At 43.5% G+C, this 17,919-nt stretch overlaps 2 protein-coding genes across 2 annotated transcripts; both read left to right on the plus strand.

Annotated features, from left to right (window-relative positions):
- Positions 1 to 5,280: 5,280 nt before the first annotated feature.
- Positions 5,281 to 5,622, plus strand: T265_04042 (hypothetical protein; the record flags this gene model as incomplete). Its single annotated transcript, XM_009168677.1, has 1 exon — positions 5,281 to 5,622. One exon carries the CDS (start codon positions 5,281 to 5,283, stop codon positions 5,620 to 5,622), a length of 342 nt encoding a protein of 113 aa, XP_009166941.1.
- A 7,440-nt stretch (positions 5,623 to 13,062) lies between these two features.
- On the plus strand, positions 13,063 to 17,720 carry T265_04043 (hypothetical protein; the record flags this gene model as incomplete). Its single annotated transcript, XM_009168678.1, has 3 exons — positions 13,063 to 13,198; positions 15,091 to 15,179; positions 17,643 to 17,720. 3 exons carry the CDS (start codon positions 13,063 to 13,065, stop codon positions 17,718 to 17,720), a joined length of 303 nt encoding a protein of 100 aa, XP_009166942.1.
- Positions 17,721 to 17,919: the final 199 nt, after the last annotated feature.

Here is a 17,919-nt window from a genome sequence, read left to right on the forward strand (position 1 = left end):
AGCAACTTCTCTGTAAACGGGAGTACAAAGCCTGTCACATATCCATTTGACCCATAACATGAGCTGTTGCTATTTGCACCATTGTCAGTCAACCAAAAAAGGATGAAGTGTTCAATTAGTTAACTTTCGGTGTTCTGTATAACATGTCTAAAAGAGACATGTTCGATCTCGACCTCATGTCTGTGTGATCCACGAAACAACGGAAATACTCTCTAGAGCTTTGAGAGAAACAGCGACGACGTCAAAACATGTTCAGTTCTTGTTGGTGTTTCCACAACTATTTGGAAAATGAGGAACAACACAGTTGCACCACTTGTGACGGGTTCCTTTTCCTTGTGTATAAAAATGGCCGGTAAATGCATCTGGCTCGTCTGCAAGGAGGATTCCCGTTGTAAAACGTTCCGAAGCATGAAAATTTCTTTCCTGGAATTTACTGATAAGTAAAGAACGCTGTGTTTGACGGACCCCGGGTGCTTCAAGGAACCATTTTGACTCCAACGGAAAGTACCAACCTTACCGTGAGTGTGACATCGTAGAAGATGCAGACAACACTAGACCCTGGAAAATTAATTCTCAACCATCGGTTGAATCCCGCAGACCGCTTACTTTCTCATTCATGTTTTTTGCCTTCGAATCAGCGTCTGCTCAGTTGTACAGTGATCTTCCTCTGTAAAGAACACCGAATTGCCCGACCTGAGGTGGCCTATTCTGAGCGTGAATTCACTTCGACAGAATTTTCAGTGAACCTACCAAAAGTGGCCAACCCTGAGAAAACAGTCTAGCATGAAGGTGGTCCCTTCAGAAGAAACACCGAGTACTTGCCTGCGTCGACGACGAAACATAAGCCTCTTGAAGAAAGCAGTAATGTAGAACGATTTTTAGCGACAGCCCCCACTCTCGGACCATAGAGGAAGCGCTTTCTGGTTCACCTAAAACATGCAGCATCCATGAGAAGAATACTCTTTGTCATCTACCTATAGGCATAAATTGGATGTCACTTTGCCCCACCGTCGCGAGGCGGTTGTGCTCACCTGATCCCGGTCGGTTTCATTGATAGTTTGCCTAGATGAGTGTATGGTGAGATTTCCGATACTGGCACACAGGTGCAAAACAGATGAGAGGGAATGAGGCTAACCCCAGGCAGAGATATTTCGGTTACCTGTGATCTAGCCAGCTTCCTTTCCAGTAGTACTTTCACGGATACCATATCGATGAATGCTGTAACCGGTAATCACGGTGACTACTCTAGACAGCAATTTTGGCAGTAGAGACCCATCTAAAGAGAGGCCGGGTATATTATTAGTACTCCACGTTATTCATGGCTTGGTAACCATAGATCGGTATCCACAGGTGAAGGTCACCCAAGAATATGTCAGACACCATCTCTTGGGATTCGTAGTGCGTAATGTATACACAGAGCAAGCTAATATCGCTCATATGGAATTACCTACGTTATCTTCGTTCCAAAACACAAACAATTTCTTCTCTATGGTGCCGTGGCTCGAATTCGGGCACTGTATAGTCAGACGACCTCCCAACTTCCCGACATATGTGTATATAAGTATACGTTACATATACGTATGAATACATATATACTGATAAGAATCCATTTCGTTATGATCATCGGAAATTGGCTTGCAGCAATCAGACGATTCCAAGAGTACCGTCTGAGTTTCAGTCGCCGGAATTCTATTGTACATCCTTCGAGAAGAAACAGTTACCTTATTAATTACGCAGTTGTATTCGCTAATTGCATTCTAACTCATTAAGGAATGAAGAGCGAATTGATGCAGTCTGTGAGCCCCTGAACAAGGAAGCATAATTACAGGATAATAGAAGGATACAATGGGAATCTCATGCGTCCAGACAATTGTCGTCCTCAAGTATGCTTCACAATAGACTATTCAAAAGTGTTTTGTCTTTCTTTGAACTCCAGTAGTGCACTGCGGCCACTTGAAGTTTTACACTGCCACATATGGTGGGAGTGGTGAACGGTTGTCTCGTTTTTTCCTTGGATTAATCAACACTTACAAAAAAGGTCCTTGCGCGTTGCACAGCAATACTGAACTCGAAATAGACCGAGGTCGATGGTGTAGACAGCTACAGGAAATGAAAGGATTGAATCCAACCTAAACTAACCCTCAGAAGATGCATTTACGCTGCTTGGTATGTATTGCACGTTTCTACATGAATCTGAACATATAACTGATTACTTGTCTGACTTCGTGACTGACAACTTCCTTGGAAGATTTCACGACCTTGCCGAAGCAGTTCTTCTGAGTTGAAATTTCGTACCCTGAGCTAAAGCATAGTAGTCCTTTATTTGCTTCTATCGACAGCTCCAACTCAACTGTTAAGCTGAACTTTTCCACTTGAGTTCCATTTGAGTTCATCTAACAGATACAGATGGTACAGAACACAGTGCGTCATTCATCTGCGTCGTCGAGCGGGCAAACTAAACTCATTACCACTGCTCATAGTGGTAGGAGTTGAGCTCATATTTCTTGCTGCCCTGACTGGCTAAGCAACTGAATCAGTTGACGGAGCTGGGAGTTCCCTAAGCAACTATTATCTCGAAATGCAAAATTCGAGCGCACGTAACATAAAGTAAACAGCTGAACCCTAAGGCCAAGAACAGACTTTTCAATGCCAAAATACACCACGGTGGTTCCGTGATAGTTTTCGTGGCATGTACAATGTTTTGGCAAACGGAAATAGACAGGCATCTTCAAAAGATGTGACCATTTCCTTTGAGGTAATTTCTATAGAGACTATATATTTATGTGGTAACTTGTCAGGATGCAGCACCTGTCTTGATTTGCACTCTGTACATCGAAGCTCACATTGATCGACTTAAGCTGCTCCTAATCAAGAATGGGTTCTTTGAAAACACCTTGGAAACCATAACTTCATGGGTGTCTGAAAGTGACCACAACGTACACAAACAGAATATATATATATATATATATATATATATATATATATATATATATATATAGCCAGATACTCGTAGAAGCTCGCCAAACCCGTCGTGCTCATTCAAACGTTGAAAGACTTGTGCATATTCTTTGGTGAATAGTTCTCGCATACCATCAACTAACAAATCTGCTCAAACTGCCACCACCTAACAACTGCCGCGACAAAGGAGGAAAATCCTTACCAGAGTCTGGCGTCCCCAGTGTTGTGGCAGAAGACCACGGTCGTGAATGCTTGTTTCGATTGGGTCGGTGCATGATGGTGAGATCGATTGGCCACAATGTTGCAGGATGTAGAGAGCGGGTTTAATACGATGGGTAGCCCTGAAGTCGAAAATCTCCAGTGAACCACGATGGGTAGAATGGTTAGCAAGCTAGTTTGCTAATAGGCTATTTTTCCTTAACCTGTCTTTGTATTACATCTGTCAGTCATCGTACACAGCACCACATTTATCATTTTCGTGTAAACCTTAACAGAGAAGTGAATTACCTGTTTCACCTGATCTCCACTGTAGCTACGGGTCGAAACATATGGTGAACTGCATAAAACAAAGCTGTTTAGATAGAGTTTGCTAAGACCACCAATATATCCCTCCAGTTTTTTCTCATATGTACACGGATGAAGTGACTCAGCGGTAAACCAGCAGTTCATCATCATCATAATCAAAGACAGCAACATCAGTGTTGGCACTGATGCTTCAGTACAACCATGGTTGTACGAGGGCTGGAATACTGCCAGGGCGCCCACACATAGACAGGAGAACGATTAGGGTCTTCAACCAAAGCCTTTGGCTCAAAAGCCTGACCGCAAGGCAGCGGTGTTGGGCAGGAAATGCAGCTATATTACCATGTTTCGGAACACGTCGCCATACATGTTCCAACCCCCAACTTGGAGGGCCAGGAGACTGTGTTCGTCGGACCTCTACCCATAGACCAACCTGGTATGACAAACTCTGTGAGCATCGTGCGGACACTCCCCAGTATAGCTCAATGGGCCATCGAGGTACACAAACCGCTACATCACGATCAGGTCCAGTCTCTTCGTGACGGAACCAGTAGTTGACACAATGTAATGTAGAACATACACATAGACCAACCTCAGACAGTTGACAGAGGTTGTCGTCTTACAGAAAACCAGAGTAGGTCTTTATGATGATCATGGCATGCACCCGGTTACAATGTTGACGCCGAAAAATAGGCAGCAGTTTAGAGCACTCAGTCCATCAACTATATGCAAAGCTTGGTGTGCGCTCAGTAGGTCTGTGGTGTCCAGTTGAACTATCATAAAAGTGGGATTCAAAGTTTGTCAGTATGGAAAACACTTCACCTTCGATAGTATCAGCCACGAACTGCCATACATCTTAAGGAAATTTGACAGTGATCTAGGTTGACTCGGATTCACCTTCAGACGAGTGTGCGCCTTGTAAAAAGGTCAGTATGGCGAACATTCCATTGCGCCTTTATGTCTAGGTTTCTCATCAAACGATGATTCATGATATCTCGCTGGGCATCTCTGATATCTTACGGAACACAGAACAAAGGAGACGTTTTTGAATGAGTTCTGTTGTATGTGAATCTGTGTTCTGCACAGAACTGAATCGCATCAATAAAAAAATCCCCTGTTTGACTGTTTGCGCTGAAAATCCTCCCAAGATAGGCTTCAGTAACTGGCGAACTAGATGCATTTACAAATTAACGTAGTGCTGACGAGGAAACTGAAATTTATCGTTTGCCTCAAGAAGAGCAAAGCCAGTCGTGGGCTTCTGGGAGGTTTTCAGCAACCTTATGAGCATGGTATTCAGTCAAGAGTTTGGTAACCCTCGTTAGGCAGCAAGGCAAGAGCTTGTTAATCTACCCGATTATGAGTTCCTTTAATGAACCGAATTTTATTGGTCTGGTTTCTCCAGAAAAAGAAACCGATTGGGACTTCATCAAGCGAAGGTGATGGCCATTGTCTACATCAGTCTCGGCGCATTCACTGCGTATTGAATTGTTTGTCAGTGAAATTGTGACCATGAATATATGTATGCGGAAGAGTTCTATCATGTTCCAATGACCATAGTCGTCGTTCAGCGAAATTCGAAACCTCCAGCTGAAGAATTAGGTGGGACCTGTAGGTTAGGTGCCTGCCTGTACGTATTGCGGTCAGTTCTCACTTCACTCTAATATTCCCTTCACAATATTTCCTTCCTTAAAAAACATGCCAAAATCTCCAGGCCAAACAGGTAAACGCGGTCTGTATAGCGTCTTGCACGCATCGATCGATCTGAGACCAAACGCTTAGTGTTTTTCCGTTGGTTTTACCATGTTGCTTCCAATCTCCAAGACACTGTATCACCTTGATCCTGAAAGTCTGAGTACGTTTGCATCTACGACATCCACCTGGGAATCTGTCCGAAAGGTAATTGTACTCTGGTTGGGCAACTCCTCTATCCCGTCGCCAAATTATTTCACTCAACATTTCAACGTGGAGGTGGAAGTGATTGTAGAGAATGAAATCTGCGCTGCGCTTCATGAATCTGGTCGACCATCTGTTGAAGTTCGCTTCCAGGCTTTCCCCGCCGAAATACCCACGCTAGCCGTCTTCTCGTTCGGTGTGGACTTGCGCCTCTCACGTGAACAGTTCGAGCTCACCTTTGCCACCTAGAGGTGCCAACCTGGAGGTAAACAACGTTTTCGAATGTACATATTCTTCATGCTCCGTGTGCGAAAAGCCTTACTACGTTCTCTGTCGGCATTGCTTATATTATGCAGCTGTTTTGCATTATAACGGCTCAAGCTGTACCTCTTCGGTGTGGTTTTGACACTGGCGTGCCAAACCTCGATTACCGGATCGCAGCTCACTTCGGACGCAGCACAAAATACCACAGCATAGCACGCCCATTGAAAGTTCTGGATCAGCTGGATAGTTGCTCTCTTCAAGTAAGTTCACGCTGTTACAAGTATGCGAACTTTCCTCTCTGTCACTGAGACCTCATCAGCATGCCTATCATTGAAAAATCCTGCCCTTTACTTGATATCCTAATTTCTCATTTAGCAGTCCTCTAAACTGAACTGGGTCATGCATAGTGTGTTTGAAGCAAAGCTGGTAAGTAAAAATGGTGCACTGATACTCGACAGGGACAAAGTAACCTACACCCCAAAGACGACAGAAAATGGAAAGAATGTCGCTGCATCCTAATCACAAGATATGATGTTTGCATGACGTGGACAAGTCAAGAGGAACGGCGCAACAACTGATATCTGCAGGCAGATGGTGTGTGGATGTGCCACGCTCCATCGGCAGGCGAGTTCCACCGCTAATAGTTGATAGCACAGAGACTGCTCTCGAATTGCGTGAGACCAGACTACTGAAAACACTTTGATGCTGCTAGAAGCTACCTTTATTACCCAGTTTGTACCATTAGGAAAGTGGTGTTGATCCTGACAAATTCCGCCTAAAGATCTTCGCGTGTAGTACACAATCTGCAGAAATCAATAGATCACCATGATGTAATATACCAATAAATCCAAAGAATTCTGACGGCATGACTTAACATACCGAGAAATAAAGAACATTCGTATGCCAGATGGGATAGATTTTATCCAACCGGACACGAGTACCATTAAAACTGGAAGTCCTATTAATCTTCCCTTTAGTATGGGACCATGGCAACATAAAATATCCTAGCAACAGAGACCTTTGCCCCCCTCCCAAGTACTTCGATCCAGAGGTGAATATTTTCAACGGTGTAGACCAATTGCTCGACCAGTATAGATCATGCTTTCAACCTATTACTCTGCACAATGTGTCAGGAATTCGTCCTACTTATTCTACGTGATAGTGCTCATATTCTGTCCTACAGATCATTGCAAACGGGTAGTTCTTTTATTTCCTAACCAAGCAGAGTGAAAACAAAAAATGATCAACTAAAGGGGGTTCGACTGTGATGTAACAACAAAACACGGATAAATATTCGAAATTTTTCGGCTAGCGAGTTATGATGTTGCCTCACCCAATTTTCCATAATCCGTTTCGAAATTTTATCACTCTATACAATTTAACAGGTTCACCTATACCCAGCAGATCACGGTACATCAGTAAATGAAGATCAACCGGCAAATGCGTGTTTCCTCTTAAAGGAAGACCAGAATGTATCGTCCGTACGGCCCTGCGAAGTGGAACTGCAAAACCGGTCATCTCATAGAAACACCTCCTTCTAGAGTGTTTCCTTGCATGAAGTAACGCATCACAGAATGAGCTGGGATTTCTCAGTGTACTGGATAGCAGTGAAACAAAAAGCTGCCAGTAGGTCTCGAGCATCTGTTGTTTTTGCTCCGCTTTCAAGTTGTCTTTCGCGGGGTTTCGTGGGCATAGAATCAGCTTTCCAACTTACTGATGCACAGACAGCTGTGCTATCGAGTGGAATGACTGAAACGGATAGAAATGCGTGACAAATACAAGTTGCTGTACGTCATACGGCTCTTCGGTCGAAATTTATCATTTGTGTCATTTTATCAAAGTTCATACAAACGTGAAAGAAAAATGCACCTACACTGTTCATCAAAAACGCACATTGTCCGTTCACCATTGACATGCCCAAGGAAACTACTCACATTTCTCTACGGCGGTCTGAACATATATCTGGTAGCTTATTCCGTCTGCCCAGTTCACTGCAAAGAGAACATTCAAGTTCATTCATTCAATTCTGTGCTCTCCACATATCAGACAGCTTAGACTTCAAGGTCGAAGCCCTTACGTCTACCGAACTAGCTTCATTGTACCCTTTAGTTAATCGGTCGGAACCAACTTACTGTGTGCTTCTTAGTTGTGCCATCCTATTATACTAAACCATTTACACTCATACCAAGCCTATCCAGCGTGAAGCAAACTGCGACCACCTGTGTGATCGAACGCAAAAGCCGCATAAACTGATCCCCACCGTCCGAGTGCCCAATCCGCTGCTGAATCCAGCTAGCGGCCCATGAGTGTATCATTCACATATCTGCGATAGAGTCGTTATTAACTCCACATACTTTTGTGAACGATTGTTCACAAAAGACAACCTTGGGAAGGCAATAGATCAGCAATTAAGCTTCATTAGTTCGGTTCCACTGCGTGCTAACCGAAGTGAATAGCTATTCAACCTCAGCTCGTTAGACTGCTTGGAAGATTGGTGTACACAGTTTTCATGCTCGAAATTGCTTAAGACAAAAAAGTGAAGTTTAGCCGCACAGCCAGGATGACAAAAATGACCCGAGTAGGGACGATCGGCTGAAGCATAGGACGGATACGCTTTGGTCCGCCCAAACGCTCAGGCTTAAAAGTGCAAGTTGTCTAGTCAGGCAAGATCACGGAAGGTCTTTGGCGAAGTAGACAGACTGCGTGAAGACCACATGTGTGTCCAGATCACCGCAGAATCTTGTGACCTACTTCATTGGACATACTGATGGTGAATGGCCCAAATGGATATCTTTGTAATGTACTACTCATAAGGTTGCTGAAAATCCGTTGACAGCCCACGACCCGTTTCGCCCTTTTTGGGGCTCATCAGGTAGGCGCATTCCCCGGGTTTCCGTCAAACTTAAGATCTACTTGAAACCAAAACGCACGAAATTGGCGAATACGGATTTCCAGCAATTTTATGAGTAGTACATTACAAATATGCATGTATCGCGATATCTCGAATATCGTAGCGACTGAAACATGAGGCGGCGTGGTGCAGCACATTCAGTTCCCTGTGAACATCATAAACGAAAGATTCAGCTGGGTTCCAGGTGAGTCTCTCGAAAAAACCAAATTAGTTTGTCCCAAATGAATATTTTCAGCGAATGGTCATACTTACTTGGGTGACGATCCCGACAAATCAAGCTCTACTTTGAGGTTACTCCACCAACGAAAGATGATAAACGCATACTTGTTGGATTCTGTACTTAGAAGAATAAGATGAAATGAATTATTGCCACGTTCTCATCAGTTTGATCTTCCGAGTGTGGCGAACGGTGACGACGTCCAGATTTGCTTGATCAACCATCTTCACATAGGAAATTGCGATCACTTCGTGTGGAGCTGTAGGTGTCAACGGCAAGAGCACCTCAACTACATTACTTCTGTAACGAGTTTTTCAAAGCAACAAACGTCCATCAGATTCGGATGAGTGTTAATGGGATGACCATAACGTGACGATAATTTAGTGTTGCAGATGAGACACGCCATACGACGTCGAACCAGAAAAGATTGAATGTTCCGATAATCACTCATTTGGTGCGATGGACACCATGAACGAAGCTCCGGCTCAAGAGTAACTGGAATGTTCCGCACTCATTTGGTGCGATGAACGAAGCTCCGGCTCAAGAGTAACTGCTAGAAGACAGACTAATTTACTGGTTGTAAACAATACAATGTGAGTTCATCACTATCTAGCGATTATCTGAACAATCTGAGCAGTCTAGTACGAACAAGTGTTGTTGTGTTACAGGATAAATTATTCAGATATTATGAGTTGCTGATATAACACGACGATCTAGAAAACATCGTGTAGATCTGCGAGTGTTTAGTGGCCATGATTCGGGACTCAGTTCCCGCACAACAGTGAGCAAACTGTCAATGGAAATGTAAAAAGGGAAACAAACAAAACGCACATGCAACGGTCGTTTACATGCTTGATTTTATCCGTTCTAACTAAATGCCAAGGCGCTGTACTATTCAGAGACCAGCGTTGTTGTTTGTCCTTAATCTAATGGAGTCCTACAACATAATCATAAGGACTTCCAGTGTTCATACTACCGTTACTGTTCTACCTAATCCATTCATCGTGGTACAAAATGACTATGAAACGCAGTAGGTTATCGGCTGATTCAGACAGATTTTAAGGAGTCAATAGATTTTGGTCAAAGCAGTCCAGCGAGTAAACAGAAGATGGGCTTGGACCAACGAAGTAAGTTAACCTTTTCACACCTACTGTCTGGACAAATAACTAATGAGTGATCACGCCAGTTTGAAGATCATTCATTCTCCGTGCCAAACAGTAAGTGTAGGCTCAGATCGGATATCGATAACTCTACTCAAATGATGCGTGACGATGGCATCTGTCATACGGTGTATTCATTCAGTTTCCTGGTCTTTCGTGGGTCGGAGACTAGCAAAACAAGACAGGGAAAATAAATCGACTGTGTGCGTGCAACCGATGAATGGGGCCTGACGTTACATTACACGATCACCACAGTGGCTGAAGTTGTGATTGATTATTGGATCAGTTTCAGGTTACCATGACGGATACGCTGCATTTCTGCCGAAACGTTAGCTGCAGCTTACTCAGGTTAGTGTATAACCGTACAATCAGCCCCATTATTCTGGGGTTACACGCTGTGAATATCAGCTACTTTGCCTGTACAGGCCGAGGACCCCATACGTGAGTGTACCTTGAACTGACAACACGGTACACTGAAAATGATTCACTATTGGATGTGAAAGTTAATAATCCCAGTTTCTGCAACTTGGATGGTATTTATTACAAAGCTGGAACTAATCTAGGGTTTGACGTGTCGCGCTGAATCGCTCACGCCTATCGTGGCAGCATTTCACCTTTTCACACAAAAGTTGAACAATTGTGGTCATCAGATAGAGTTCGGTCTTACGTCTCATTTGCCACAAATTCTGTGAGAAATTCCTTCAACATAAAAGTCTTAACATCTTCTAGTTTGGATTTCGTATGTATTTTGAGAAAAGGTTTTTGGATCCCGATATGCTAGCTGGTTGCGAAGTTATGGTTATCTCCTCAAGGTCGCTAGATCCCATGTTTTCGTTGGCTGTTGACTGGAAAATCGTGCCCAATAGATTTTCGGGTCGTTCGGAACTGTCCAACCGGTTAACCACGAAGTGCAATGAATGGTTATGTAACAGCTTAGAGAACTTAGAGTTTCTCACTCTCCTGACTATAGCCACGTCTCGATTGAGAATGACACTTAATAGGTGAAGTATTATTTTCAGCTTATCGACAGTTGGCTAGTACTAATCATGTTCATCTAGGAAAAGGGATAAACACAAACAACAAAAGAGTACGAAGTGGGGAAACATGCCACTCGGTCTTAGTCAAATGCGTATGTAAATGAGTTTATGCACACATTATCATATTCCCGCTGAGATTGCTAGAAGACAGACTAATTTACTGGTTGTAAACAATGTCCCGTGAGTTCATCACTATCTAGCGATTATCTGAACAATCTGAGCAGTCTAGTACGAACAAGTGTTGTTGTGTTACAGGATAAATTATTCAGATATTATGAGTTGCTGATATAACACGACGATCTAGAAAACATCGTGTAGATCTGCGAGTGTTTAGTGGCCATGATTCGGGACTCAGTTCCCGCACAACAGTGAGCAAACTGTCAATGGAAATGTAAAAAGGGAAACAAACAAAACGCACATGCAACGGTCGTTTACATGCTTGATTTTATCCGTTCTAACTAAATGCCAAGGCGCTGTACTATTCAGAGACCAGCGGTGTGGTTTGTCCTTAATCTAATGGAGTCCTACAACATAATCATAAGGACTTCCAGTGTTCATACTACCGTTACTGTTCTACCTAATCCATTCATCGTGGTACAAAATGACTATGAAACGCAGTAGGTTATCGGCTGATTCAGACAGATTTTAAGGAGTCAATAGATTTTGGTCAAAGCAGTCCAGCGAGTAAACAGAAGATGGGCTTGGACCAACGAAGTAAGTTAACCTTTTCACACCTACTGTCTGGACAAATAACTAATGAGTGATCACGCCAGTTTGAAGATCATTCATTCTCCGTGCCAAACAGTAAGTGTAGGCTCAGATCGGATATCGATAACTCTACTCAAATGATGCGTGACGATGGCATCTGTCATACGGTGTATTCATTCAGTTTCCTGGTCTTTCGTGGGTCGGAGACTAGCAAAACAAGACAGGGAAAATAAATCGACTGTGTGCGTGCAACCGATGAATGGGGCCTGACGTTAAATGTCTTCATTACACGATCACCACAGTGGCTGAAGTTGTGATTGATTATTGGATCAGTTTCAGGTTACCATGACGGATACGCTGCATTTCTGCCGAAACGTTAGCTGCAGCTTACTCAGGTTAGTGTATAACCGTACAATCAGCCCCATTATTCTGGGGTTACACGCTGTGAATATCAGCTACTTTGCCTGTACAGGCCGAGGACCCCATACGTGAGTGTACCTTGAACTGACAACACGGTACACTGAAAATGATTCACTATTGGATGTGAAAGTTAATAATCCCAGTTTCTGCAACTTGGATGGTATTTATTACAAAGCTGGAACTAATCTAGGGTTTGACGTGTCGCGCTGAATCGCTCACGCCTATCGTGGCAGCATTTCACCTTTTCACACAAAAGTTGAACAATTGTGGTCATCAGATAGAGTTCGGTCTTACGTCTCATTTGCCACAAATTCTGTGAGAAATTCCTTCAACATAAAAGTCTTAACATCTTCTAGTTTGGATTTCGTATGTATTTTGAGAAAAGGTTTTTGGATCCCGATATGCTAGCTGGTTGCGAAGTTATGGTTATCTCCTCAAGGTCGCTAGATCCCATGTTTTCGTTGGCTGTTGACTGGAAAATCGTGCCCAATAGATTTTCGGGTCGTTCGGAACTGTCCAACCGGTTAACCACGAAGTGCAATGAATGGTTATGTAACAGCTTAGAGAACTTAGAGTTTCTCACTCTCCTGACTATAGCCACGTCTCGATTGAGAATGACACTTAATAGGTGAAGTATTATTTTCAGCTTATCGACAGTTGGCTAGTACTAATCATGTTCATCTAGGAAAAGGGATAAACACAAACAACAAAAGAGTACGAAGTGGGGAAACATGCCACTCGGTCTTAGTCAAATGCGTATGTAAATGAGTTTATGCACACATTATCATATTCCCGCTGAGATTTGACTTGAGAGTTCATTAGTCATGTCCCTAATATTGTCGTTAATTTATCGGGGCAACCCTGACTGAGCTTGTCTATTTGCACAGACATAATGTCCGCAGTAGTGAGAAGAAAGAAAACGATCAGCTGCCCTTTCTCGATGTGCTGGTAGGTCACATGCCAGATCGGTAGATGCGGCGCACGCCACATAGAAAGATGACTTGGAGTGAGCAATATACAAGTCTCGTAAACTTCATTCCTCTGACACAGAGACGAACACTGATTAGGTGTACAAAACTGGAAAGACGGGTTCGAACGACGCTTTTCAGTAAGAACTTGTGCAACTTGTCTTGAGGTCGTGGCTACCTCGAGAGTTTTACTGAGATAAACCCTGATCAAAGATTGCTGGGTATTCGAATACTGGCCTGTTTTGAAAACTGTAATATGAATGCTCATTAGTGCCGCCAACTCCACCCTTTATGCTGCCGACGTCCACTATATCCGCTGAATCACGATAGACTTGACCTCATCTATGATTGCTAACTACTTCAGTCGCGTATGTATGGCCTCCTATGTCGGCTGTACCATCCGTCAGCTTGCAGCCCGCCTCCGCCAACATTGTCCAATGTACTGGCTGTGGAACAACATAGGATCGTTTAGAATCCCATCAGGTCTCACCTGATTGACACAAGTCATAGGGCGGACATGAAGGAAGCTTTTAAATTCGCACGTAGAATCTCCCATCGTCTGCCTAAGCAAGTACGCACACATACCCCGGAAACTGTTGAATCAATTTGTACTAGACTGTGGGTACGCAGTCTATTCAGGCAGACAAGGTTAACCAAGACAGCCCTGATAATTTGACCAGATATGATACTATGGGCAATGCTAATGGGTTACCAGGCCAAACTTCAGTGGGAACATGACAGCAGTGCGTATGCACCAATTTACATTGTCACCTGAATGAGACCGAGTGAAGGATACTGCTCACAAAGTTGCTGAAAACTCTTCGGCAGCCCATGACCGGTTTCGCCCTTCTTGGGGCTCATCAAGTAGGCGCAGTCCCCAAGTTCCCATAAACCTTGTGTTCTCTCGTGAAAACCAAATTAATTTGCAAATGAGTGTACATCTCGGAGACCGAGTGACATTTTTCATCCTTAATTCATGTTCATTTGTCCTGTTTGTGGGCCCCATCACCTTTCATATATAAGCAGAATTTGTACTGATCAGCTGATGATAAACGAAAGACAGTTGCAGCCTACTATAAGTGCCCACAATCTAAGTTCGGAGGTACATTCATTAAAATAAAGCTTTGGAAAGGGATCATCGTGCTTTCCAGTGCTACTATGGCCTAAGTAGCCGCAGTATACTATGGCATATGGTACTACAGTAAAGTATAGTCAAATTTCAATTCGAATTACTGTCTAAACCGATCACGAACAGTTTAAACAAATTGCTTCGTTGCTCTACCTGTATACGAATGAACTAAACACCCGTTAAAGATGAAACTGTTCACTACCAACCTTCCCATTTCAGTTACCATGGCTACCGTAACAGTTGTCGTGTTAGGTTTCCACACAATTTCGACTGAAAAAAATATCCAAGATAGATTACGTAAGCTGGATGTGTACAGAGGATTTCAGAATGTGAGATCAATTTCGCCACAAGTCAATACTACTTGTGTTATGCTAATTTGTCTACCGGTTGAAAAAAATTGAAAAATAAACACATGCACTGAAGCGAGTAACCTGAAAAAAGCACACTTCCAAAGTGTGGTCGATCGTAACCCACCTAGCTCCACTGGAGACCATCATCTAGCCCCGCAAAATCACTACCTGACGAGTAAACAAACACTTGGTTGAACTCTATAATAGGCCAACAATTCATCCCATACATTGCTTTCCACTAATTCAACTGAGTTAAATCCCTTCACAATAGTCCGTACATCAATATTAGGCGAGCAGCTTTATAGGGGCTACGATTGCAGTGGTAGGTCAGGTCTTATGAACCGAAACCCACGAATATCTTTCACTCCCGTGTGCAAATTCCTCCTAAACCGAACGGATTTCGTGCACTAGGCCGTCAGATCTTGCGAAGCCTGGTGCTGGCTACTCTAAAAAAATAATAGAACGGTTAGAGTTGATTGTTGATGGAAAAACACAACGCCACGAGTGCAGTTTTTTAATAACCCGTCGCTTCTGTCACCGTGGCTGACCTTAGTCGGGAGCACACTAATCGGAAGTACAAAGGGCTTGACTGGTATATACCGATGTACGGTCAATTTTCAAGAAACGGTTCGAATAGTCAAGGTATGGGCTTGAGTATATTGCTGGGACTGAAGATTTGACGTAGTCCCTGGTCATCCGGGTAGCTGGGTTTTCATCCATCGTGATCGAACCGATGCGTTATTAAAACAATGCTACCCTGATAGTTGCGTTTACCCATCAATAATCAACTCAAAAAATGTCATAGTCCATTCGACCTCATTCGTAATGAATACGATTCAGATGTTACTAGCTGAATCACCTCAAAATGTATCATCGCATCGATTCGGTGTAGGTAACTAGGACAGTCTTAGGAATGGCAACACTACACTCGGTGCAAAACGGTCAGCTATTTCAGGTGTACTGAATAGGTTCCCTTCCGATTTTCCAGTATCCGGCAGTTTTTCTTGGCAGGTTAACGGTAATCCACACTTGGACATCACTGGATAAACATTTGTTCCACATCGGTTGGATATTCGCACGCTGAACAGGAAGAACAACATTGGTCTTAGTCGTGACCCCATTACGACTGCCGAAAACAGTACAGACCATCCGCTGACTCACTTTGTCCCAACCAGTCCTGATGTACTCGCTAACCATCCAGTGCCGGAAACTGCACCCTGATGAGTGTGCCACTCACGATTTGATTGATAGACGTTGGAGCTACTGCTGTGCACGACTTTAGCTTTGTTCGTAACAACATCAGCGGTCGGGACAGCAGACGGTACTGAAAACCCTGATGACCTGTTTCGGTGACTCAAAGGCCGATGCTGTTGCACTACTACACAGGTGGAACCCGATGAATGTGTACCCGAATTAATCATTGTGTTGTCGGGTGAACTTGTTCCTTCAGCCCAGGGAATGCGAAATTTTCTGTGGGATTTCGGGTCAGACACTGCATGCCGACTAGCTAGTGTTACACGTCCGAGTTTGTTAGACTTGCTACTTGTGAAAAGCCATACACGCTTTTATAACCTTCTCCCAAGAATAGGGAACGTAGGGGAGACCAGAGAACAAACAACACATTGCTATAAAGTCACACTAGTCAGACTGTATTATACGCGGGCATTCTTAACCCTTGGTGGGATTAATCTCGTGAATTCGCCCACCACATAAGTAACCAGTGAAGAAAGCTAGAATATTCCTCGCGAGATCATCAACCCCTCACAACACTCCCAGCTATGCTTTGCCTTCAGAGCAGTTTTTTTTCTGGAGCCGATGCATTAACTGCCACTGATATTTTGCTGGTTGGCCTGGTTACTTCTTACCTCCTACTGATGGCCCATCTTTTCTCACCCAGAATGACGGTATTCGATTGGTAATAAAGCGATTGGTAGGCATTCGCTTGCCATTGTCGAAATAAACAATGGGCACCGTGGTCGTCAACTGGGTTCACCCGATTTTCTTATGACTCATAAACCCTGGACTAGTTACAGACTTACAGTTGAATGGACAACTGTCCAGGTGCTGGGCTCGCATGTCACAGAACTGGAACCCGGAAAGACTGTAAACCGAAAGCTCGGTGTTTGAGATTAAGGACTTGTCAGTCTTTGTCTAAGTAACTCCACTATGAGGAAGACCAGGCTCCTATGCGAACTGACCTTAATGTGTTACCCTTAATGAGATTACTAGAAAATCACCCCTCTCAGTTTAGGACTCCGGACAGTTTCTTCATAATGAACAAGCAACTAATGCATCATTCGTTCAGTTCAGTAATAAACTCTACCGAGTGGGTGGGCGCCGATCTTTCACACCAGTGTGATCACACTGAAATAACCATTTTCAATGAGGAAATCCAAGTTCGCTCCTCGTCTGGTGCCTTCAGTTTGCCAGCCGTCCGCTTCTCCGGCATTAAACGAAATAATGAAACAGATGAAATCCCTGTCATCGTTGTCAGTGTAAACTGAGGATTTCAGGAAGGGCGAATGTACATTTTCCGTGATTTTTGTATCAGAAGGACAGAAAGAGACTGGGGGCAATCGATGCATAAAATGCATTACATGAACGCGGAATCGTCCAGTGGATCTTTATAAGAGGAATCAAACGTTCAAAATGGTTAAAAACGCTAGGACCTCACTTATTCGTTTTCACGGCAACTACCAAAGCAAGTTCAGGGTCTTCTATAGGAGAGAGTGTTGGTGACACAGGAGGCGTAGATGGTCGCTGGTTTGTCCACCGAGCTGGGTAATTTGATCTCCCAGGGTATGAACTCGTAACCTTTTTGGTATCGGATAGCCCTTAGCCAAGCCATATGATAAATAATACATGTCATCAGTATCGCTAGTGGCACATTTTCATTTACTTTCGAACTCAGTCCGTGCTTTGAGGTCTGCCAACCGACTCGATAGGGAATCCAACTTCATTACCATCGTTCTTTTTCGATATATACCTCTTGATAAAACCATCTGACAGAGGTAAGACTAGTATTTATCATAATTAGGGTCTGTTCTGCTTAGACCATCACTCGCTGTAAGGTTGAACTTATGTTTTATCGTTCCTGGTCTTCAGGTGCATTTCCTCTGCAATTCCTTCGATCCGGGTCCTTTACGAAAACCAATAGCCTTCCATCGCACAAGTGGTCAATAGTGGGCAAGCCGTATGAAATACTATTTTGCAGGTTTCAAAGATTGATGAACGCGTATACGTTATTAAATGGTTTCAAAAATCGAGTGCGAAAGACAAAATACTTTTGGGAACGTTTCACATGATACGAATGCCCATGCTTTGGGAAGCTTTACTTCATTATTCAAACAAATCAAACACAGGAATGAAGTATTTTTAAGAG

Source organism: Opisthorchis viverrini (genome assembly GCF_000715545.1).
Source record: "Opisthorchis viverrini unplaced genomic scaffold opera_v5_63, whole genome shotgun sequence".
NCBI classification, from domain to species: Eukaryota; Metazoa; Platyhelminthes; class Trematoda; order Opisthorchiida; family Opisthorchiidae; genus Opisthorchis; species Opisthorchis viverrini.